General features: G+C 45.0%; 1 protein-coding gene across 9 annotated transcripts in view; it reads left to right on the top strand.

Annotated features, from left to right (window-relative positions):
- The window catches only part of NEO1 (neogenin 1), a 1,161,518-nt gene that overhangs the window by 668,933 nt on the left and 466,398 nt on the right, over positions 1-26,187 (top strand). For all 9 annotated transcript variants that reach the window (XM_069624609.1, XM_069624607.1, XM_069624606.1 and 6 more), the window contains exons 6-7: positions 8,379-8,533; positions 23,272-23,392. In XM_069624609.1, coding sequence (XP_069480710.1) covers positions 8,379-8,533; positions 23,272-23,392 — 276 coding nt within the window. The remainder of the gene's footprint in view (positions 1-8,378; positions 8,534-23,271; positions 23,393-26,187) is intronic.

Below are 26,187 nucleotides of genomic sequence, written 5' to 3'. Positions count from 1 at the left end.
TTTTTTAAACTGTCATGCGCAACAGACTATGGGCTAAACTATTAGCCGTGAACCTTTCTCGAGGTCTGCTTAATGATTGTTACTGTGCCTTGATGGTCAAGGCAAGTTATCGGACGCCTTTCCAACCAGTTGCGGGGTTAAGCAAGGGTGCATCTTGGCAGCTATCCTTTTGTAACCACCCTTGATAACATTAAACCTAATCCGGTAAAAGTTGGAACCCAGAAAATAAATTGGATAGGATATGCAGATAATCTGTTAGATCATACGCCGCAAAGTCTACAAAAGTTGTTGGATGCACTCCACACCTACGTGAAAACTAATGGTCTGCAGGTTAACATCAGTAAAACCAAAATGATGACCTTTACAGGGAAAAAGAGAGCCTATCCCAATTTTGTATGGAATTTCGACAGAGTATCGGTTGAACGTGTGACCCAATATAAATATTTGGGTGTGATTGTTGATGAAACCTTGAAATGGCAAGTTCACCAGCGGGTGACCAAAAATAAGTGTATGAAGTTGACATATGCATTAAGCTCCTTCATTGGTAGGAATGGGGGTTGGTCGATTGAGACTATCCTTCTACTATACTCCACTAGGATTGTCCCTGTTCTGATGTTTGGAGTGGAAGTTTGAGGCCATCAGCTGACAAGTGAGTTAAATCTCTCTGAAGTCCAGATGCTACAGATTCTGCTGAGAATGCCAAAAAATCTGTGGAATTCCTACACTTGGACTTCAATATTAAAGGCACCATAGCTGAGTTTATATCCAGAGCTAAAATGTGCTACGAAAAACTCCTATCCCTTGACAATGGTACTAGCATGGTCCGTTTCTATAAGGCGTTCATCCGCTTGGATTATTTTGAGAGCATTGGTACTTGGGCAAAATTAGCGAAAAAACCAACTTGGTTTTCAATATATAACCTAAACCAAAACGAAGTCAGACAATCGGGTAAAGCGTGGCTAAAAAAAAGACCATTCTTAGTTATAGCTACGAGTCTAACCTCATTCAGCTAGCGACTAATGTAAATAGTGGCCCGTTCATACAGTATAGGATGCTGCACGAATCACTACCCAGATACATCTTTGCAAATCCAGACAGCTATATCATCCATCAATATCTCCTGCTCAAATTTAACAAATGCTTGACCCTACAGATAGTAGGCACAAGAATACAGATCCTGAGATCTGAACGCATGTGCACCGCCTCTATGGGTTGAACATCATTGAAACGCTTGAACACATATTAAGTAATTGTGAAAGCCAAAAATGCTCAAGTCCATATGTTAAATCTTCTAGCAATGAAATAGACTGTTTGGATGATTTATATATGTGGAATTTGTCTATGGAAGGAAATGACCAAAATTATATGTATTTTATGGTTAAATTCTATATGAAATGTCCGGAAATCTTAGAAAACCTATCGAAAGGTATCTTTTATTAAGAGCGGCTACTTAATTTGATCCCCTATGGCTTTTTATTTGCCTTTTTTCCTAGGTTTTTAAGTGATTCGTTTGATGTCTTGTATTGATGAAATGTTTAAAATGTGATTTTATGCCTTTTTGGCGATTTCCTTTCATGTATATATACAAAGCCATGTTGGCTAGGAGTATATCAACTAAATACATAACTAAAAACATATATTTACCCGGACATTTCATTTTCAGAGATAAATGGATGCAGTGTCACTAGAAATTGTTTAATTTCAATCGGGCATTCAGATGAGTAAAAGTGACTAATTACTTTAAAATCACAGCTGCAAGCTAAAGTTCCATTATTTGGCCTGCAACTCACTCGACCCAAGATGGAAGTAGGAAAAATGTCCAGGGGCAGGCAGTCACCTCATGGTCACTTTGGAAGAGTTTTAGGTGAGTAGAAAATTTTCCATTTGAATCAACAGTGCAAAGTCAATAGGCAGATTGGCTTATATGTAGAAAAGATAATCGATCTCGCCAGTGTGGAGGTAGCACCAAGCAACCCCCAGGGGCACCAGAGTAGACATCAGGAAGAGCTTCTGAGATGTGTCTACCAGCAGCCGTGGGAAGAGATTCAGCATAGCGGGATTCAGCCCCAGTGGAAGTCTGTGGGAAAGTGCAGTTAAGGCCAGTCTGCAAAAAGCTTAGACTACAGACCTCAGGGACCCTTTAGGGTAGGTATCAAGAATAATCCACCAGTTTTGGACCCAGAGGTAAATGCTCATCGAACGGGTTCCCAAAAGTCGGTTCAGGAAGTCCCAAACAACCCAGTGAGTGCAAGTCTTCTTTTCAGGTGTGTGGTTTACAGGCTCCGAACTGCTTGGGGACTCAAGCCCTGGACCAACCACGACCCAGACAACTGAAAATAATCACCCTTCCTTGAAGTGGGATCCTCAAGCCAAAAGCTTAAGCACCGTCAAGGCTGTTAGGAAAGATTTCATGATTGCAGGTAATTTTCCTTCCATGTGGCAACCCCTAAACCTTTTGCTGTTGTTTTTCACCTTGTTCTTGACTTTGCCAGAGACGTGCAGCCTTCTGCCGCACTCCTCTGGGCTTTCGCTCCTTTCTTACTGGGAAACTGACATGCCCTTAAGACAGTCAGTACCGGGGAACGCTGTTTCCCGTAGTTTCTTTTATCGTGTTGCGGCTTTAGTGCAACATGACACAAGAGGGCACTGTAAGCTAAGTTACAGCTCTCTTGGGTCTCTAGCCTTCTACAGGCCCTAGATACTCTTTTAGGATGGTATTTGATCGGTGCAAGTCATTCAGGGACTCGAATGGTGGCAGCGATCGTTTTGTTTATTTTGAGCTCCTTTTGGCGTTCTGAGCACGTTTTTCGCACTGAACCCAAAATGGTGGCCTGGCTCCCAAAATGGCCAGACCACGAGGCTCCTTTGTCTTGTCTACTGACCGTCTTGCTCCCTTCACCTTCCCCAGGTCGAGAGACCCGGGGCCTTCCTTATTTGGGCATGTACTTTCCCGCGAAACGCAGATGCTTTCGCGGGCTTCTACATGTCGTTTGTGTGCCTCCAGGGTGTGGGCTGGGATGTCTGGTCCCAATACACATCCTGGGTGCCAGAGAGTCTGGGGTGGTGTGAATGCCTGGGACCACCGTGGTCCGTGATTGGTCCACGTATGGTATGTGTGTTGATGAGCGGATCTCCCATTGGCTCCCCTCCGTTTTGGCGCGAAGGGAACCGTGGATAAGAGGGAGCTGGAAACACCACTACCATGTCGATCTCCTGAGTTCTCACGAACGAAGGAATACAGGAGCCAAGTATCCTGCAACCAAGAGGCTGGACCGAGGAATCGCTGGTGACCCGCTGAAGGAATCCTCCTTTGCACTGCTGTCGTCCTGTGAAACCCTTTCCTCCTTGGATCGAACCAGAAGGCCTGTACTGGTGCTTCGACCTTTGGAATAGCAGGAACAGCTATTCCCGGCATCTTCAACCATCTCCTGCCAAGTAAGCCTTCGGAAGCGTCTCTGGGCCATCCAGTTGACTGACCAGCTTACCAAGGAGTTTGGCTCTGCAACCGCCGCCAGGTTGTGTTGTATTGCGAGTCCTTGTCCCTCTCCCACGCTTCGTACGCTTGGCGTTCCCAGGTCTGAAGGGAGGAGGGTTCATTTGGCTCGAATACACACGGCCGCTCCGTTGTCCTGTGCGGCAACAAAACTGTGCTGGTTTCGTCGATTGGGACGTCTTTTTGCTCTACACGACTACAAAGCGTCTCCTGCTCTTCTGAACCTGCCAGCTGCTGAAACTATCGTGGAGAAGCCTGGGTCTGCTTGCTTCGGGGACCGGTGAGTAGTATATCTAGGATCTGGTCGCCCTCCTGCAGTATCCCATTGCTTTTCCCTGCTGTGTAAAAACAGCACCCTTTTGCCGCGCTCGCGCTCTGCTTCTGCCCGCTGTGGAGGCTGCGCTTGAGTTGCGGAACCTGTTCTACTTCTGCTGTGCACTAACGTGAACCGCCTGACTTCCTCCGAAGAGCTTCCCCTTGTGCCCGTCGGCACCGGCGTGGCAGGTACTTTGAGCACAAGGCTCCACTCTTCGCAGGGCTCGGACTTCCATCTAGTTAGGTGCCTATGAAGGCGAACTGAGTCGAAAGCATTATCGCACTGCCTGTTTTCCTTCCCTGGCAGGTGGACTACATATTTCGTGCTTTAAACGCTTGCGACTGTGTATTTGTATATATATGGTGTTGATATGGTATGTGTTGGTTTAATATTGTGATATTGTGATTTTCTCGCTACGGTCATTATTTTAAAGGCCTTAAAATAAATGTGTATCTATTTTTGATATAACAACTGTTTGGAGTAGTTTGTTAGCGCTCTTGCTTTGTGTGCTCATTGCGGGCTTTCAGTCACCCTCACCCCTCTTGAGACCTAGTCTTGACCGCCGCGATCGCTACCTTGATTGGTCTGGCTTGTCCAGAGGTTACCCTGTTCCAAGTAATTAGGTTGGCCTTCTGAACTTCTGCGCCACCAGGACAGAGTTCAGAAATCCGTCTTAACAAAGGCCTCCAGAAAGGTGGGAAAACTGGCTTGATGGACCAAAGAAGGCAACCCACCTGCAGAAAACTATCCTACGAAAACTACAATGGGGGTGACCCAATACACCCCAGACTAGCAGATGAGATTGGGTCTCCATACCCTCCCAGGGGATGGCAGCTTAAAAACCCAAGGTGGAACAATCAAGGCTGTAAAACTGCCTAGTAAAGGTCTGAGAATGGAGGCCCTGCCCAATCCCATAACGTCTGTCAGCAGTCTGAGGGAGGCCAGCTGAAAAAAAGACCCCGGGGCGGTGCGGAATAGCCTGGGCCCCAGCATCCAGCCAGTATGGCCAGGTCGGTCATTACAATTCTGCAACTGCACAAAATAGGAATCATGCAGTAGATAAGCCACATGACTTACACGAAAATCTGAACAGAATTGATGGTAGGCTCAGGGTAGCTCCTAGATCTATCCATACATGCAGGACAGTCAAAAAAAGGGCTGGACAGTTAGCCAATTTGGTTGGCTTTTAAAACCGCACTCACCAGCAGGCCCACCTTCACAGGATGAGAAATGCTTAGCCCAGTTTAAAAGACTATAAAGGGTGCATGGCTCAGCTCACAAAGAGCCAACATATGCACAATTGCTATTTTAGACCTGCTTCATGGTTTCCCCGATTATAGAAAGGCCCCTGAATCAAAATCCTGAAAAGTACATAGGGCTACCAGTGCAGTAAATAAACTCATAGTGAAGCCAAAACTGAACTAGTTCCCACTAACATACTCCATATTACCAATGTAGGGTGATTCAATCACCCTACAGCCAAAATTGGGGGGTGGGGTGGAGGCGGGGGTTGAGGAAGCATACCAGTCCCAGGAGCCTTATTGTCTACCTTGGGGACCATATATTCAAAAAGGTTTGCAGTGGCAGGGGGGACGTCAGTAAATGTCCCTTTGTCCACAAAAATCAAACAAAAAAGTAGGAATGGAGAAAAAGCAAATATTTTAAAGGGTCCTTTTAAAAAGGGCCAGTAGAAAACCCAAGAATGAGATTCTATCTTAACACACTCTCTCACACATGACTATTGTGTAGAGAGATATTCAGTGATGAGCTAGGCTATATTTTAATATTTGCCACCTTCCCTCCAGCTCACGCATTTCAGTCTTCCAGAACTTCTTGCTAGTCTATTCAACGCATATTAATTTAAGCAGATTCAGAGGCCTCTGAAGGTAGACATTATTTAAAATCGCACCCTTCTTCCCCCCATCAGTAATGAGGTACAGACACAACTGTTTTCTTGCCTTACTCAACTCATGTACTGTCTAAAACAATCTGTCTTCTATGTATGGAGCATCACGGGTACCTGTACATGTAGGGTATGGAGAACACCCCATTTGGCACCCTTTCACTTTGTAATTGTATATCTTGCAATACTTTGGACCAACCTCTAGATGGTGGCCTATGCAAAGTATGCAACTCTAAACTGATCTAAGCCATAGAAAGGCAACTACTGGCTACATAATATACAGTAAAGTGTTAAAAATTGGCACACTGCACAACTTTAAATAGCAACCAGTAATACACATGGACGTACTTTATGAATACACTGTTGCAATAGGATGTAGGGAGGAAAATAGTTAAATGTAATACAGGCCTTGGAAACTAAGGCAAACCAGCATAATTACCAACACAGAAATAAGATGTCCACCTCTAGATCATGAGCAATTGGCCAACAAACGTCCTAGGTTAAGTAAGTACCCTCTTATTTAGGAGATGCTTTGGTTCATATAAAAGTGCCCCCTATAGGCTAACCTAAAAAAAAGTTGAAAGGTAAGTACCAATATTGTGATACCAAGTGGTATGTTTTTACTTGAATGTTTCCAGAGAAAAGGGGAGCAAACACCAATCTGGGGAGTCGGAAGGACTCATACAAGATTCCTACATTCAGGTTCCATCACCAAAGACTCGGCTTAAAGTCCCGCAGAACTTGAGGAGGGCAAACAATGCAACATGCAGTGTGTGGTCTTCAGGGGACCCACTGACTATCTACTTTAATGAGGAGCGAACAAATGTGGTGGGTTAACTATGCCTGAGGCCATGAGCAGCAGAAGAGGCACAAAGATGTCTCAATGGTTTTGCATGGCGAGTGGCGGGTGCAGCTTCTGTTTTCAAGTTCAATATAGAGGTCCCCACTGGATGTGCAGACGTTTCTGGACTGGGCAGATATGCAGGTCCTATCAGGGACAGGAGCATGACAAAAGAAAAGCAGTACAATGCACCAGTTGGGTCCCTTGTTCAAGAGAAGGAGACGTATGTGGTAAGCTACCCCTGGTTGAGGCATAGAATTGCCTTGGGTGAGTTGGCTTGGCCAATGGCAGTTGCAGCAATAGACTGGGTAGCCTTGAAGCTGCTACGAGTTAATGATCAAGTGCTGAATGGCTCCAAAACTTCCCCGGATACGCAAAATGCTGGGCTAGTGGTGACCTTCGCCCACCTATCTGGTAATTTGCACACATTATACTCTTTGAGAGGCTTTCCAATCTGGGATAACCATCTCAGAGACTGTCTGGCAAGGAGGGGATATCGATTAGGGTGTCTGAGTTCTCTGCACACAGCTGCTATTACCAGTCTTTGGACAGATCTCATGAAGTGGTGTGATTGAATATAACCGGAGGACTGCCAAATAAAGGTAGTTGTTCAGACAAATTATTAGCAGGGTAGCCATTTCAGCCACTGTATTGGTCAAAAGGAACCTTTGGGTGTAAAAATTAAAGGTGCCCCAGTAACATATAGAAGGTAAAGCTACACTGCGACCTGCCTGTCGGTAACACACTGCCAAAATAATGTTTTAAAACGTGCACTTTGGAGGACAAAATGAGGCACTAGTGTGGTGTTAAAGCTAAACAAAAGGTGAAACTATGAACGGGGTCCCCATTGTACTGGCCGTCTTAGGGACAGGCTTCTACTTGTTGCACAAGGTGAGTTGCAGAGACAAGAGTTGGATAAACCACTTTACTTTACATGAGCCAGAAAATATGCCAGGCATCTGAAAGAATGACTCAAAAGCAGCAAAAAGGAAAATCTTACCCAACACTCACACTAGCACCACAGAGAATATTAATCTTGTTATTTAATGTGGGATCAACAATTCTCATAAACATGTGGGTTTCTGTACATTGGCACGGCCTTGCACTGTACACTTTCTGCACCATCCTTTGACGTGCTTGAGTAGATTTGCAATACCTCTGCATTGCTTCCTAGTTATTCAAAATGGTCAGCATTTTTCTATGCAACTTGTCAACCCTGTTCCCCTCTGGATAACTAGACTTTGATCACTTGGCCACCACCACCAATCAGTGGGGTCAAGAAAGATGGAGTAAATCCACGATTGGGTTTGTCAGTACTTAAATTAGACCCGAACTCCGGTACTGAGAGAAATACCCCTCATATCGCCATACTGTGGAAATAGTTTGCCCGATGGTCCTTTTTTGCTGGCGCATTTTTGACTTTCTCTGCGCCACTGACTGATTGCATGCTCCATCTCCTGCCTTGTTATCTGGCCCCCAATCCAGGCCCGAACTATACCCCACCCATACCCACGAATTGAACATTCTGTGTTTTGCTCCTCTCTGCATTCGTATTCTCTTTCAGGCGTTTCTCTTTGCAACCTTTGATTATGTGTGCGAAGTTTTTGGAAAAATGTCTACAAATCCCGACCGCTACTTTTTCCTTTTTGGGGGGCGGTGGTTCCCTTATTTGTGCTATTTCCTTCCTCTGTTGTCTTTCCCACCACCTCTCACCATGCCTCAACCCCACTTTCTGTTCTCAAACATCTTTCCGCCTCCATGTGTTTACCTGCCGTGTCTGCTGTATATTGAGACATCCCAACTAACATGGACTTTTCCTCTGTAGTGCCTCCAGAATTCCTTGTCCGCCCAGCAAGCCTATATGCCCATGAGTCTATGGATATCATCTTTGAGTGTGAGGTGTCTGGGAAACCAACACCTACTGTCACGTGGGTTAAAAATGGAGACATGGTGATCCCCAGTGATTACTTCAAGATTGTGGTGAGTGCTTAAGTTTGCAATCTAGTGTAAGTTGTTAAATATGTACACTGAACAAATTGATGTTCCCTTGTCTGATGTAAATATTGAGACTTGGCTTGGGCGAGTCCACATTCTCTGCTTTGGATTGGTGGGGGGCCCAATTGAGGTCTTGCTTATGTTTTGGCCCTCATTCAGAGCTTTAGCTGGAGTGTTGTCTGAATCTCTGGTCACTTGTGTGATGCGTGAGTACCCCCACCCACCCACCCACCTTATGGTCGCCTGTGTGATGCGTGAGCCTCCCACACCCCTATGGTCGCCTGTGTGATGCGTGAGCCTCCCACACACCTATGGTCGCCGGTGCGACGCGTGAGCCCCCCACCACCCTATGGTTCCTGTGTGTTGTGTGAGCCCCCCACCACCCTATGGTTCCTGTGTGTTGTGTGAGCCCCCCCCATGGTCGCATGTGTTGCATGAGCCCGCCAACCACCATGTGGTCGCCTGTGTGTTGCGTGAGCCCCCCCATCCCCCTATGGTTGCTTGTGTTGTCAGACTCCTATCCCCCACTCTGGTCCCCTGTGTTGCATGAGTTCCCCACCTCCCCTGTGGTCGCCTATCTATGTGATGCTGTGTGCTCCCATCCCCCCATCTTTCTGCCACTACCTAAATTGACTTTATGCATTTGTATACTGCTGCCGCCCAGCAACATGTATGTTTGTTTTTGCAAGCACTTATGTAACTAAGTAAGCTTTCTGTAACAGTGCCGCGATGCCTGAGGGCTGTTGTGCGCTTTTAGAAATTAAAATAAATCAAATATAAACAAAGAGGTCATGGAGGTGCTCTGTTCGCAGGTCCGCTACCTAGGCCCCTTACAACTGCTGTTGGAAAATATGTTCCTGGTGAAGCGAGGGATAAAAGGAGTACAGATTTGCACGGTGAAAGATAACTAGCGGCCATCTCGGTATTGGTGAACTCCTGAGGAGAGCTCCTGCTTTGGAATTCCCATAGTACAGTTCCTGTTTGGGGAATGTTGCCACCAAGTCAATTCACTGTGCCACCATTGGTCTTAAATTTGGTTTTGGTGCTCTTCATTGCTGCCCCATTTGAACAGATGCATTCCTGCCTTTTCAGGTTATTCCTGAAGAAAGCATTTTTAGTGGAGATTGCCTCTGCCTGGAGGGTAATTGAGCTCCAGGCTCTTTTGGTGAAGCACCCCCTTTACCTCTCCTTATCAGCATCTGACTGGGTACGGCCTTCTCTCCAAAGGTAATGCCTGATTTCTACCCTGCGCAAAAAATTGAATCGCCAGTTTATATGCCATCTCACCCCACCAAAGACGAAAGGCTAAGAGGGTCCTTGGTCTTTAAACTCAGAAAGGATGACCAATTGTTTGTTTGTTACACAGGCCCCTAAACTGGTACAGAGCTGACTAAACAAACTATCTCTAGATGGCTCATCCTTTCCATTTCTGCTACAGACTAGTGTTACATGAGTTAAGATTGCAAATGTTGCCTCATGGACAGTGAAACAGTGAAGCAATATTGTGGTGTAAATATGTACATAGTTTTAATTGGAACCAGTATTGTAGAATGTTATAATTCGATAGTTGTTGGTGCAGGAGCTGTCTGAAGCAACAGGCTGGGGCTGCACACGCTATTACTGAATTACTGGTGTTGCAGAAAATAGTTTGGGAAAACTCATCAAGCCTGTGGAGCTTCCTTTATAATACTGACGACAAGGAGCAAGTTGGACATACCCAGAGAGCAGCTCCAGCACTGTCTCCATTGCGTGCGGTTTGATGTGACTCCTGCAGATGAGGAAACGATGCAGGCGCTGAGAATACTGTAACCGCTGAGTTTTGTGTGCCGAGCCGCAGCATTTCCATGGTCTTTGATTGTGATCGGGGCCCTGTGCGGAAGCCAGCTGTTGAACAGTCAAGCTGAGGGTGCTACCAGCCTTGCCCGTGCAGAGCACCTCCCCCAGTGTGTGTGCGAGCCAACGTTGAGAATACTGGTGAGGGCCTACTCAAATTGGGCTGTGGAGGACATGCATTGGTTGTCAAGGCAACCGTTGCACACAAGGGTCCATGGGCCCGGTCACCATATTTGTCAGGCGAGATTTAGACATTAAGCATAAGGGAGCACCGGGCTGCCATTTTGAGGCCAGGCAAGTGCTGTGTTTGCCGATCAGAGATATTTTGAGTGGATTTCTACATTTTTCAATAGAGGTACATCTGGAGCACATTGCAGGTTGGACTCATCTGAACCCAACCCATGATCCCTTCCCCCATCCCTCTCACCTGCACTTGTACGTTCTCAATGTCACTGGGCCTAGTAAGTTTGTTGTTTTGTCATCCCTTGTTTCCCTTCCGTTGCCTCGTCGCTCTCTGAAACACTTGTGTATGGGCGCAATACAAATAAAATATCATATATCATATTCACAGTAAGTGGCAATTGTGTGTGTTTGTGGATTTTGAATATTTTCCCAACATATTACCATGAATATCTCTGGCCCTGCGTTTCTCTTAGCCCCAAGTGATCCACAGATCAAATGGTCTGACTGGAAGGAAGGCTTTTAAAAATATTTGTATGGTGTATATGGAAGAACCTTTGCTGCTGACGCAGAAGACTCCCTTCTGTATCATTGCTTGGGTCAGGAGGGGCAAGCTATTTTTAGAAAATTACCAAACTATTCTGATGCTCAGTCAGTAGGTTTGAATAGTTTAGAGATCTCAGTGAAAAAGTTGGACAAATATTTTATAATAAAGGAGACTAAGTTCCTAGACAGATAACACTTCGCCAACTGAGATCAAAGGAAAGGAGAGTCAAATGAGGAATTTATGACTGCATTGCGAGGATTGACAATCAAACGGCACTTTGATCATTGTAGAGATGAGCTCCTGAGGGATCAACTTATGATAGTGTTGTGACCACAAAGTTAGGGAGGTGCTTTGAAGAGCAGGTGTTACTGGCATAGACATAAGCTTGGGGAGAGCCATAGAAATTGCCAAGATGGTGGAGCATATGGAGTCATGTATTGGGAAGCTGGATGCGGATTCCGGGAAAACACAAGAGGGCAATGCTAATGCTGTTGAGAAAGTAAAGGGTCGCAAGGACATTGGACAGAGTCATGGAAGGCGACCTCTAAAAGAAGCTTGAGGCAAAAAGAAGAGATGGTAGGATCAATGAAAGGAGGTGTTTTTAGGTGTGTTGTGAACTGATCACCTTGCCAATGATGAGCAATACTTTGCCCAACATGTCTGTAGAGATCGTGGTAGAAGGGGACATTTAGCTCAATGTTGTAAGCATTGGTCCAAGTTTGGGAGTGTAAAATGTGTACAACAGGAGGTGGGCCATTGGCAAGATCCGGACTATGGGGATTAAACTTGTGTTGCCAAACCCAAGAGGGTCAAACCCCACGCAGATGTAAAAGTGAACAATGCGTGTGTGAGGTGGTTGACAGTGGACCAGACTACACCTTAGTGAATATGGATACTTGGAGGCAAAAACTTAATTGTTGTGAACTACGGCAACACAGTGTCAGCGCATTCCTATTTTGAGGTATCAATTGATATTTTGGGGGAGTTTTGGGCAGAGTTTGGGTACAAGGGGCGACGAGCCACTGGCATGGTGAGTGACCCAAAAAGGGGTAAATCTTTTGTCATGGGACACACACACACGGATCTAGGTTTGAGGTTGGATCCCGATCATCCCTCCCAGGTGCTGGTAGTTCACAGAACTGTTATGCAAGTTAGTAAAGTAGGTGTTGCCAAATCAGACCTTATGAACTGGTTTCCGAGTGAGTTTAAGACTGTCACACGATGTTTGAAAGCTTTTGTGCACCTTATCAAATTGAATACAGGGGTGGTCACGGTTAGAGCCAAACCCAGAACAATAGCTTTGGCGGTGAGGCCTGATATTGAGAAAGAAATCAAGAGAATGCTTGATGAAGGGATAATTGAAGGGGCAGTGTAACGCTCACCTGATTCCCGTAGAGGCGCCGGTCTTGACTGGGCGTATACCGTATCTTCAAAGGTGATGTGTAACACACGGCTGGCTCTTTGGGCTGGACCTCTGTGCACTGTATGTCTGACTCGAAGGGTAAGATGTCTGCAGATAGAAAATATGGGATTAAGGAACTGGGTTATTGAATGTCTCTCTCTTCTTCCCTTTCTCTTCTCCTGTAGAACCCCAAAGGTTAACGCTCTCACCTTAGGTAAGTGAACGCCGTGCTCTCCATCTGCCTCGGGGCAGGGTGCTGTAACCAGTTTCTTCACTGGATAAGGGGAGCAGGCCTCTTGACTTCAGAGGACTGCTGTCCGTCGTTTACTGCACGAACGGTAAGTTTCGAGTAATTCTAATGTCTTTAAAGTCTTTAGTAATGATGTTTCTTGTTTTGCAGGGTTCCGGCGATGGCGGATGACGGGCTGAAGTGAGTTGAAGATGGAGCCCGTGTGATGAATAGAGGCGCCTGGAAGCACGTAAGTAAGCGCTTGTTGCCTGCTTCACGATGCGCTCTAACTGTCTTTTTATTTTGCAGGTACAAGTTCGGAGCGGCTGCAGGGTGCCGGAATACCCACTGGGTTAGATGTGGAAAGGAGTAATGGCACGTGAGTATTAAAGTTCCCCAATGTCTTTAAACGCACCTTGTTTTGTCTTTCAGATGCGGGATGCAGCGCCGAAGGCCTCCGGAGCGTGCGAAGAGTTGGTAAGCCTTTGTCTTTCAGATGCCGGAATGCAGCGCGAGGCGTTGGTGACAGCCGATGGACCAGGTAAGTGAAGAGCTGTCACTGAAGACCGTAATGCTAACCTGTTCTTTCTTGTCTTTATAGGTGTTGCTGAAGACTGGATTCTGGATGGTAAGCCTTTTTCCTTAGGCCCAGGATCAGATGCAGAAGACACGATGAGCGTTCTGCTGCAGAGGATGCAGAATAACGCAAAGCAAGATTCATCCATCGGGTGTGGTTTAAATAGCCTCCTGTAGTGCTTAGGTGTCTCCTTCCACAGCCACGCCTAGGTAAGAAAAGAGTTCCTGCTTTCCAGAAGAGTTCCAGTGTTCTGAATCTAGGGAGTGGCTCCTGCCCCACCCAACAGGAAAAGTAGTTCCAAACAGAAGAGGATCAGAGGCTCAACTGGCAGGCAAGTAAGCAGCATGGTCTGCTGCAGGTAAGTCCACCCAAGCATTATGAGCCCGGCGCTTCCAGCGCTGGGACTGGGCATATTTATGAGCCTGGTGCCACTGGCTGGGTCCAAAAGGTCCCAATTGGGACTGGTTGGCACTCGGAACCTGGGTTATGGATCTGCTTCCAAGGGAGTTGGGAAAACCCAGACCTTTTGGAAGCAGAGATCATGACAGGCAGAGGCTGCATAGTGGGTTAGTCCTATTGTGGCTGTGCGGAAGCCTAATGGGAGTGTTTGACTATGCATAGATCTCCGGGCATTGAACAAATGTGTGGTGCCAGATAGATTCCCGTTGGCCAAGATTGAGGATCTCTTGGCTGAAGTTACAGGGGCTGAAATGTTTTCAACAATAGATTTGAAGGCCGCTTACTACCAAGCAAGTTTCCATCAGTTCTCGATGGACCTAACATCCCATTTGGTTTGCTTTGTTGTAAAATGCCATTTGGTTTGATATCGGCATCAAGCGTCTTCCAAAGAATCATGACTAAATTACTCAAAGGAATGATGGGGGTATGCTGCTACCAGGAGTGTATCCTGGATTGGTGAAGAGATTAAAGAAAGTTCTGAGACGGTTGTGTGATGCAGGAATGACCCATATCTTTGGTAAAGTTCAGGTTGCAAAAGGTTCAGTATTTGGCTCATGAACTGTCGGCTCAAGGCATTATGCCCGAGACCAGGGCGGCTGCCATTGAAGCCATAAGAGAAATGAGTCCACCCAGGGCTAAAGTAGAATTAACCTCATGTTATGGAAAATTTGTGAAGAATTTGACGGAAAGAACCAAGGAGTTGAGGACTTTGGCTAATAATGGTAACAGATTTGTGTGGAATGAATCATGTCAGAAGGAATTGGAGTATATCCGAGCATGCTTGGTTGATGCCCCAATCCTAAAGGGTTTTAAAGAAGACTGAGAGGTGTGGTTATACTTGGATGCCAGTGATAAAGGGCTGGGTTGTGCTGATGCAAGATAAAGTTAGAGGTACAGACTGTAGCATTTGCTTCATGTGTGCAGAGCAGCGATACGCCATGGCAGAGCGGGAGGCACTGGCATGTGTGTGGGACATTGAGAAATTCAAAAATTTTGTTTGGGGCAGGAGATTTAGCATTGTGACAGATCTCAAGGCATTGGTTGGAATGTTCAGTAGGAAGGGACTTGGAGTGTCCAGGAGGACAGTGAGGTGGAAAACAAGTTTGCAAGGGTTGGACTTTGAGGTGCGGCATACAATGGGAGAGTTGAATGTGGTTGCGGATGCCTTATCTCGCAGTACTGTCGAGAATGTCTGCATTAAATAAATGGAGGAGGATGGTGATGTTTTTTCAAATTGTTGCATAGGAGATGAAGAGAATTGGTGAACACACTGCAGGGGAGATGGAGTGTATTGAAAAGTTCTGGAATTCGTGCAGAAAGGGTGGCCTGATGATGAATTGCAGAAAAAGTAGGAGGGTAAAACATGAACTGAGTGTGATAAAGGGGTGTGTTAACCAGAGGGGACCGGGTGGTAGTCTCGGATTGCATAAGAAGAAATGTGATGCAAATCTCCCTTGAGGGGCATTTGGGTTTATGCAAAAGCAAGGGACGTAAAGAATATTGGTGGCCTAATATGGGCGAGGACATAGAGGAAATGTTGAAAGAAATGTTGAAAGGGTGCAAGGAGAGTAGGATTCCGCTGATGAATGTGATGGAACTCCCGAGTACTGTGTGGGATGTGGTGGCGGTTGATATTTTGGAACCCATTGCACAAAGGAGTTGCCAAAACAAGTATGTAATTGTGACTGTAAACATTCTGTCAGCTGCCTGAGGTATGTGTCGTGAAAGACATCGGTGCGAAGAGGGTAATATAGTTCTTGCAATACAATTTTTGGAGGGAAGGTTTTCTAAGAAAAATTGTCAGACAATGGACCACAGTTGGTGGCGAAAGAGATGGAAGAATGTTTTGAGGAAAATGGAGTGCAACATAGTACCACTGCCATGTACAATCCTAAAGAAAATGGTGTTGTAGAAAAGTTCAATGGGACCTTTATGGATGTCCGAAGGATTGCTGTGGCGACTGATGGTGATTGGGTGAGAGCTCAAATGGAAAGATTTGCGTAATATAGGGTTGCTCCCTATCAAGTGACTCGAGTATCACCATTCAAAATTGCCTAATTATTGGTCTCATCCAGGTTGGATGAGAAGATATGATGCAGGTCGGCCTGTGGTTGATGAGGAGTTGGTGAGTAACAAAGTAGTGGCAAAGAGGCATGATTGGAAAAATTGTACCAATGCCTAGAGGCACTATGTGAAAGTGAAGTTAGGAAGAAGAGTAGAAAAGGGTATGATGGTTTTCTAGACCAATGGAGGTGAAAGAAGATTTAGGAAATGCCATTAGATTGATGAATGGTGAAAAGTGGGGAAAAAGAAAGCGTGGCCATCATAAATCAATAAGCCTCTGGGAAAGGGAAGGAAGTGTGGTACATGTGTTAAGATAGCAAATATTGCTACATGGGCAGTTAATCAATATTGCAGTGTAAATATGTACATAGTTTCAATTGGAACCTTCCTTGCATATGGTTCTAGACTGACTGGCAGCATTCCAGCATTGTAAAATGTTATGATTAGAAAGTTGTTGGTGCAGGAGCTGACAGACTAAAGCAACATGCTGGGGCTGCGTATGCTGTTATTGAATTACTGGTGTTACAGAAAATGAGTTTGGGGAAAACTCACCAAACCTGTGGATCTTAATTTATAATAATTAGCTCACAAGGAGGTCCCTGCGGGGCTAAAAGCGCATTCCACAAGAGGGATGGCAGCCATGATGTCGGCTCTGGGTTAAATGGCAGGCGGCTACCTGGGCCTCTGTCCATACTTTCATTAAGCACTACTGACTAGATGCTGTGAATTCTCAGGATGCCACATTTGGAAGGGCAGTCCTTCAGTTACCTGGTTTTAGAGAAACATCATTGCTCTCCTCCCACCACCACTTTATATTCTGCGCTTCTGTGGGCGTCTTATCTAAAGATGGTCTCCGTAGGAGGACACCATCCAAGAACAAATTACTCACCGGAGATAATCTTTCTGGTGGATGACTACTTCCACGTATTACCTCATCGCTCTCATTCATCCTCTCTACTGAGGTATATATTTTGCGATAGATGGAGAGACAGGGAATATAAACAAATAGAATGGAAAAAGGAGTGACACTGACATCACAGGGCGTGGTGCCTCCTTTGTTGTACTAGTGACACTTCCAGAGTCAAGTAGCGGTCTTGTGAAATAAGTAAAAAAAAAAAAAGACTGGCATGAGGATTGGGATCTGTCCGGAGAGGTCATGGAGGTGCTCTCTTCGCAGGTCAGCTACCTAGGCCCCTTACAACTGCTGTTGTAAACATTTTTGTACCTGGGTAAGCAAGGGCGACCAGGATTGCAGATTTGCACGGTGAAAGGATAACTGGCGGTCATCTTAGTGTTCAAGTGAACTCCTGAGCAGAGCTCCTACTTGGGAATCCCCATGGTTCAAACTTGTCCAATGCCAGCTGCGCTGACGACTTAAATCTGAAGATGAGGAATCTGTGGTTGTAGCCATCCACCTGAAGGAGCATTTCCCCAGGTAAGTAATTTGCTCCTCTGTGCAGTTGCACTTACTAAGTGATGCAACTTAAAAAGTGCATTTTTAGTTTATTTTTTAGAGTGTACAGTTATATTAGCGATCCTTCCTGTGGCACTGCTTCTAGTGGCAGCTCTAATGCAAAACCTATATGTGGGGCTGTGTGGGCGGCAGCAGGAGGCAGGTTACTAGGTGTCGTTTTCTTCCTGATTTTTGTTATGAGTGTTTTTACCTTCTTTTTTGGTGTGAATAGTTGCCTGTTTTTAGGGAGTAAGAGTGGGTGGTTAGCTGCTCATATGCAGCACTTCTGAGTGGTCCGAAAGCAAAGCCTTGTTAGTAAAGTTAGCCCTATCTATAACATTAGGGGCCATCCTAACCTTTTGGGGTACTCGGTCATATGGACGAGTATCTTGCTCTGGTAATCGGAATCCCTTTCATCTCAGTTTCTTTTGCTTTGAGAGACTACATTCTTGTGAGTGAATGCAGGTTGTGACGGAATCTGCGTGATCCGAGACGGTCTACAAATGTTAAAGGTGAAACCGAACTTGATTTTTATCAAGATTTGTTAAATATTTAAATGTTATAAGGTATTTATATCGTGCACCAGAGTTGGTCCCCCAGGTGCTCCAGCGGATCTGTAAACAAGAGGGAGGGCGGGCGGGGGTAGGTTAGTCGGGAGAAGAGGGAGTAGTAGAGTGAGAGGTGGTGTGCTGTTGGCGGCTTCAGCTTGGTATGCAAGGTCTGCTGCGCTTGTATTGGACTGGTGTGAGACCACGTGTGCAGTTGGAGCTGTTTGTGTTTGTTGATCCGTTGTGGTGAAGTGTGTGCTGTTTGCTGGGCGATAGTAGGTTGTGTGAATTTTCGGGTGAGTTAAGTATGCATTGATTTGAAGGTAGGGTTAGTGGGGTGAGAATCCTGGTTGTGGCGCATCTTGTTTGGTTTAAATTATATTACTACCGGTGGGATTAGTTGCTACTATCCTTTCTTGACCGTATGACTGTTGTGGGTTTAGCACGGTGGATTCCCTGTTGTAATCTAATGAGCTATGTGTATTGTGATTGGTGTGTCTTATCTCCTCCGTAGGCGTCGGAGCAGGGGTTGGATGGCCCCTCTTCCCTACTATCTGTGAATTGGTCTGCTGGATATTTGGGTGTGGTACAGGGCCAGGATGCTATGGATGAGTCGTCAAAGTGCTTCTGTCTTGATCTATGTATTCAGTCTCCAGTGTCCTTCTCTTGTTGATATCTCTCAATATGCCCTATGTCGTGGAATGTGTTCCTTTGATTCTGTTTGTATTCGATTGCTTGGTGGGAACCAGCATCACTATCTTCATTCATCTTTGTTTTAGCTGTGTGTGTTCTTGTGGGTGGTCTAGTTACGCAGTGAAGAGCGAGGATTTGAGCAGTTTCTTAAATGGTAGGTGGTTTCTTCTTTGATAAGTCATTCCAAGTTTTCGGTGCCTGGCGAGAGAAAGAGGATCCTCCAAGTTTTCTTCTGTTGTAGGGTTTCGGGTACAGGCGGAGGTCGCTGCTTGATCGGAGTGTTCTTGTTGGCTAATGTAGGCATAATCTATCTCTCAGGAATTCTGCGCCTTTTTCTGTGCGTGATGTACATTGATTTGAATTGTATTAATTTATTATAGCATGGCATAGTTGGTTCCTGTCTTGTACTTGCAAACACTAGATATGGTTACCTTGATTTTCATATTTTTAGATGAACCAGGAAATTATTCTGATACATTTTCTATTTCCAAGCACCAGGGCTAGGTTTCTAGCAGCTCTCATTGGCAACCTGTTAATTAAGTTCACTAGATCTTCTTGAGTCTTTCTTATAAGCCTCTTGTGCGGTGGTGGGCGACTTGGTTGTAGTTGATAGGGTTAAGAGCGACCATAACCCTCTAGCTCTTGATGCTCTCATTGGGACGAGTGGATTCCAGGGAGATCCTAGCTCGAGGTCTAATCAGTTAATCACAATTGAAGGCCTTGCGAGGAAAACTGAAGTGGACCAAGGAGATTGGAAGGTAATTAAGAAGGGGAGACCTAGGCAGCTATTGAGGTAAATGTGGTGAATGTATGTAATATTAGCCTTTCAACTAGTGCTGTAATCGGAGAATTGTAGACCTTGGGCAGGGAATAAGTTACGTTTTTGACTATGTCAAATGAGAAGATATAAAAAAGGGTGGCAGTGACAAAGCCTTCGTATGATGAGTTTTATTTGGGAAAGAGGGATATAGTTTTATGCGCAAGATCTCAAAGTTCAGTGGTTAGAAGATCCCTTTTTAATATAAAAGATGGATGGCGAGTAGACTCTCCATTGTATGCATCCCCGGGAAATATGTATGGGTTGGCTAAAACCAACCATTTGTCTAGGCCCTCTGCCCCGCCCTGCAGAGGTATTGTTCATCTCTAGAGTGGATGTGGAAGAGTCCTTGCTTGGTCTTAAAGAAATTAGGAAAAGCAGCAGGTCCGGACTTGATACCCCAGGAGTTCTATGGAGATGATTGACTGTCTGGTCCCCGGTCTTGAGCAGGGCTTTTAATACTATATGCTCGAGGCAAGTCCCTAGATCATGGAGTGAGGCAATAATAGTCCCAATATACAAAAAAGTTGGAAGACCCAACCCTGAAAACTACTGTTGATTTCTTTATTGGATTGTGTAGTGAAAGCGTTTGGGGAAAGTCCTGCAAATTAAATTGCAAAAGTGGGTAGATGATTCAGAGATCATCAGTGATGCCCAGGTGGGATTCTGTGGGGTTAGGGGCACAGTAGAGCACTGCTTTCTGCTTTTCTTATTAATACAGAAATACACTAGATTGTGCAAAAAATAATTTATATGCCATCTTCTTAGATCTCAAAACTGACTTTCGATTCAGTACCAAGAGAAGCTCTGTGGCAAGTTATGGAAGGCAGGGAAGCACCGGTTCCACTACTTGATGCAATAAAACTGCTATATGTGGATACACATGCTGCGGTCCACTATGGGCCTGGTGGGGAACAATCCAAACCATTTGAGGTGCAGAAGCGGGTCTGCCAAGGTTGCGTCTTGGCCTCGCTTCTTTTTTCAATATACATCCTGGGAATAGTGTATGCACTAGAGGTGGGTGCCCTGGACGCGCCAAGGATTGCATCAAAGAGGTGGCCAACCCTTTTTTCCCGCAGATGATGCACTGATCCTTGCAACGTCACCAAGGGGATTGAAAACGTCTCTTGCCATTTTTATGGGAAAGTGCAAGGACCTTGGGTTAGAATTAAATGCCAGCAAAACCAAAGTCATGGTTTTTAAACCTCCTTTCGCTAAACCCTATCCACTGATGGTAGAGGTTGTCGGCTTAAAGTTGGAGCAGGTCAAGCTTTTTGATTACCTGGGAGGAAGGGGAATCAGATTTAGTGACACTGGTGGCTGGTCGGATCAACTCCTCAAATTCAAAACTAGCTTAAGTATGTATAGTGGAGGCATTTATTCCTTCTTTCTGAAACATGGTAGTAGGGTAATTCCACTGGCTATAGAACTGTTTGGAAAAACAAGCTTTGCCAGCAGCATTTTATGGCTGAGATCTGCCGCCATACCAATATAACAGCCTTCTCTCCAATAGAGAATAATTTTCTAAAGAAGTTTTAGTTACCGAAAAGTGCCCTGACTTCATTGGACCTTTGGGTCTTTGAATCTTGGCATATAGCCAACCAGATTGCCTTGATCACAGTAGTCTATTGGGTAAAACATTGGTCTTTACCAAGCCTAGCTCCATATAGAGAGGCACTGACCAATTGTCTACAATTCAAAGGTGCCAAAAGTTGCGGATGGGTAATGTATGTGAAACAAAGGCTAACTAAGCAGAATGCCACATTTTTGGGGGATAATCCTTAGGCATGCCATAGAACATTAAAAGTTGATCTCAAAGAAGGTGCAAAGAGACAATCTATGGTAAAGCTAGAGGCAATAAGGTTCTCGCAGAAGAATGGGCCAGAATGTCTTCCTTGCATTATGATGGGAAAATGTAAAAACATCTTAGATGAACTCCAACCACCGTACGAACCCTCTTTATATGCGCGTTTCAGGTCGGATATACTGCATACAGCGTGTTATCCTAGCTTGTGGTCATCCTCGATCTGGGGAATGTCCCCTGTGTAAATCAGAAAACGAAACATTGACCCATTTTATGTTGACTTGTCCTGCCTCGTTAGCCTTAAGGCGATGGTACTTACAAGTTTTATTGATTGAATCGAGGATTAGAAACACACGGTTAGCCATGCAGTTTTTAACTTGTACGATGGAGTGGAGAGTGGTGTTTGCCTCTGCTAGATATGTGCATCACACTTGGTTATTAAGACTGAGGCTGTTGGACAACACTTAACATAAAAACCCGGAACTGTTGTGAGGCTGCGAGCTTGCTCTCCTCGCGGCGAGGGGGAGGGGGGATTTTAAGGTAATACTTATGGTTTGATTTGAATTGTGTTTTTGTTTGAAGTGTACTGGCCATTGGGGAATTGTTTTTGTAATATTTTAATGATGAATTGTGCTCAAGGTCTATACCGAATAAAGCCAATGAAATGTACATATAAGCCTCTGAATTGGTTATCTGTTTGACGGTCTCCATGCTCCAGGTGTGTAAGAAGTTGACACAGTTGGGCAACTTAAGAGCCCCTGCTCCCAAAACCTAATCATATTTTGTAGTGTCACATTACATACCAGCCAGGGAACCATAGTAGCTTTACTGAATTCTGTACAATGTCCTGACACTACCAAAGGCTGCAACACATATTTAGACTGTGAGCTAAATGCAATGACTGTTCTCCGATTATGTCATTTTAAACCTTTTACTTTGTTTTTTAACATAACGCGTCATTTTCGGAAATTATTGGTGCCCACATAGACTGCCTGTGCCTTACCTTGAAAACATACTACATTCAAAAGATAAACGTGAATAACATTGGTTTTCTTAAAATGCAACTCATCTAGAAATGTGGACTGGTTTCAAACTATTGTGTTCCTTGCTTCTAGGAGTTTGTATTGTAGATAAGACAGCAATTTCAGATCTATCTTTGTGCATACTATTCCTTCAGCTAATCGTCTTTCTCACTTTGAGAATGAACTGCCAGAAGGTTTTTCTTTACCAGTCTTTATGCTCTGCACCATCCGTTGATGTTGGAGACTTTATAAGCAAATGCAGTTCCGTTCCTGAACAATATTTTCAGTTAGCACAATAAAAGATATTAAAACCTGCCTCTTGTATGATAAATACAGATCGGATAGCACCTTATTTCTGTATTAAAAAAGAACGAAAAATAAGGACCCCAAAAGGTTCGGCAAGCAGTGCTGCTGCAATCTTTTTGCTTCTGCTTACTGTTTTGTATAGTGCAGGGCGTCTGCAACCTTTGGCTCTTTGGATGTTATGGACTATGAATCCCATAATCCCTCACCATTGACTATGATGCTGGCTAGGGCTGATGGCAGTTGTGGTCCGAAACATTGGGAGAGCCAAAGGTTGTAGACCTCTGGTTTAGTGGCTACTGTAGGGTGATAGAAGTACGAAAGGAAAGTCTACTCAATGTCTTGCTGTAATCTTTTACAAATGTGATAGCGTCTAGCAAATCTTTCTTCCCCCGGAAAAGTCCATATGTCATGTTACTGCTATCACTTGTTGGCACAGGGCACGTGTGAAAGGGTTTCTGTTGAGGTAAAAATGGACACAATAAGTGGCATAGAAAATTTGTAAATGGGAGAATTGGCGTTAAAATGTAATCTTGTCTCTTGGTTTGCCTGCATGAATGCAATTCTCTGTAGATCACATCACTGTAGACTTCCGTGAACACAAGCAACCTTCTGTTGAAATAGGATTTGCCAATATTATAGACCAATTGTGCTGTATATAATGTTTTGATTTCAATGCCCAAGATTATTCTCATCTCTTATCTCCCCTTTCATCGCATCACGCTCTGATTCTATACTTTCCCTTGCTCACTTATTTCTCCTGCCTGCCTCCCCTCTTTTTCTGTTTCTCAGAAGGAGTACAACTTGCAGGTTCTTGGACTGGTGAAATCCGATGAGGGCTTCTATCAGTGTATTGCGAAGAATGATGTGGGGAACGCTCAGGCAGGAGCCCAACTCCTCATCCTGGAGCATGGTAAGTTGTGAACGGGGTTCGTAGCCAGAGGTGGTGGAGCCATTGTCAAGAGGTGGTGTGAAAATTCAGTTTAGTCCTGTTAGTTACAAATGCCAGGGCTTAAGCTGGCTTACACAGAGGCTCACATCTGGGGCTTTTTGGAATGGGGGCCATATAGGGCAGGGTGGACTGGCTAGGGCAGTAACACCCATCTGGGACTGGCTTTCTGGCTGGTGCTTAGATTCCCGTCTGTGGTGTACAACCCATCTTGGGCAGTATTGGCGTGCTGGTGCTCGGGCCCTGCCCAGGGCTGGCTGGCTACTGTGGAGGCCATCTGTCCTCCTCCTCAGTTTAACATACAGCTTCGGTTTTTCCTGGGAAGCTGCATAGGTCCTGCTGTTTCCTGCAGCTGATGCTCACTTTGCCTTAAAACTGCTATTTGAGGTCCATTTTCTTCAAAGGTTGGTCCTATAACACACTTCATGGGTTCTCAGTTCAGGCCCAGTTTCCACCATGGCGCTGGCAGATGAATCAATTTGTACTTCAATGCTAGCATTTGGGTTTCCTTCACTCGGTGGGTTCTTGTAGAGGACCACTCAATCCTGGGGTCCTATTGAGACAGCTCTGTATTTCCTTTTCATTTGATTGTTATTCAGGGCTAAAGTGTCCTACATTTATCTGATAGTTGTTTACTTTGTGTGACTGCTAAGGTTGAAACATTGAGGGGTGCGTGGATGTTGGGGGGGGGGGGTTTGGGTTATTGTGGGATTTTCTAATGCATTCTGCAGAGGCTTTAATTTTCAATATTCCTCTCCAAGCACATCACACACCCCACTGTATAGAACGTGTTCATAGAGGCTGTCTCCAATAGTTCTACAATGTTAGGCAATGGTTAGAGATGTTTTCCACCTTTACAGACATTACATGGTTAATTGATCACCTTGGCTAGAATTAGATTAGTACTCCATATTTGTATCCTGAGGCAATAGCTTCCGATTGGATGGTCATGGCAGGATATTTTCCATCCTTGTGACAGCAGTAGCTGATGTGAGAATTGTTGGACTTTTGATCCAGCAGTATATTGCATGACTGGCTGGAGACCCCTTATGTCTTGCAGCAACAAGCGTTTCCCTAGGCTGGCTTTAAGTTTTAAGTGCCCTGATCTGAAATGGTTGAAGCAAAGTTGCAGTGTGGTAGAGACAGGAATGTTTAAAAAAAAAAAAAAGGCTGATCCCACCAGGTATCCATTGGACTTAGCAGTTGTTTAAATAGGTGTATCTTCTCTTTTCAGGCCAGTCGAGTCCTCATTCTCTCTCGTACTTCACACATCTCCCTTTTGTGTTTTTGTGCCATTTCCATGTCCCTTTGTTTGATTCCTCTCAGTAGGAATCCTGAGGTCTGTTATTTGAAAGACTTGGTTTCTAGATGTTGTTTGTTTAGGTGGCTTCCTCTGTAATGGCTGCTGTGCTTAAGGCATTATCGGAATTGCAGCCAAAATTGATTACCCTAATCCACATAGGTGTTCTTATGAAGGATACTCGTTTGCAATTCATTGTTCCAAGCTTGCACACCCATAATGTGTATTGTTTTTAGAAACTGCAACTTTGTTATTTATAGTTAAGGATTATTATAGGGAGGGGTGCGATTGGTGTCTACCTCCCAGTGTGTGCAAATATCGTTGCACCCTAAGAGCATGTTGGTAGAACTGATGGATGAATCGGGAAACCATCTTTGCCCAGCATCCGCCATCTTACTCCTGTCCAAGCAAATGAAAACTTTGCAGTTTAATCTGGGTAAATGGCTGAGGCCACCCTGCACCCTGATAGCAGTTTGTAGCACAGACATTAAGATCGCTGTTTCTCTAATTTGAGAAGGGCAGGTTCCTCCATTTATTTTTCCTGTAGAGAGTTTTGCGACCTTGTGATTTAACGTTTTGATTAGTAGATAACACATTTCAATATCATAAGACTTCAGAGGTCAGTATCTTCCTGTCAATATAACAATGAAACCTTTAGTATTACATTTAATTTTCTTTTCAATGGATTTAAGATTGATTTTAACACCACCCACCATTGTTGACTTTGGTGGGTGGTGCTATCCACAGCCCTCTAAGCTTTCTGCACACATCGATCCTAAGGGAAAGTCTGCTAACCAAAATTAGCCAGAACACTCATAGGTATCTATGGTGGAGTCTGAAACTCTGGCATTCTTTGTCTTCTGGTGTGCCTGCCTGGAACAAGTTCCAGCTGTTGGGGGTGTCTGGGGGGGGGGGGGGGGCTGGCTGTCCTGAAAGAATAGCTACCACCAAGAGTTTGAATGGTGCATGGGTGTTGATTGCCTGGGTCCCTGGATAAAAGACATGGATCCTGAGCCTGAAGACAAGCTGACACCTGGAACAGAAGAATAGACAAGGAAGAAGAGATGATGTCCGCAGCCACTTCCAGATGACCGGAGGTGCTCTCTGAGTAACTGCTGCTGTCCAACCCCTTCCAAGCGTCGGGAGAACTCCGAAGAGGAGACTCTCCTCTGTAAACTGGTGGGACCAGTCGGTCTTGAGACTACCTGAATCTTGAGCCATCCCACGACAAGCAGTGATCTTCATGTGCTGCAAACCGCCAATACCCTGTGGCCTGAAACTTTGGTGGACTCCTTCCGGACCTGCAGAGGCAAGATTCCACTACTTAAAGTCCCCTCACCAGAGTGCTGTACAGAGATATTGAGGCAAATCGACCGAGCGGTAATCAGTCTTCACTGGTGCTCCCCAAAAGGTGCCAAAATAACAGAACCCTGAAGAATCATTTGCTGGAAGCCTCTCC

This window comes from Ambystoma mexicanum, chromosome 11 (assembly GCF_040938575.1).
Source record: "Ambystoma mexicanum isolate Mex_15411 chromosome 11, UKY_AmexF1_1, whole genome shotgun sequence".
Classification (NCBI taxonomy): Eukaryota; Metazoa; Chordata; class Amphibia; order Caudata; family Ambystomatidae; genus Ambystoma; species Ambystoma mexicanum.
This window is presented reverse-complemented; position numbering and strand designations above follow the sequence as displayed.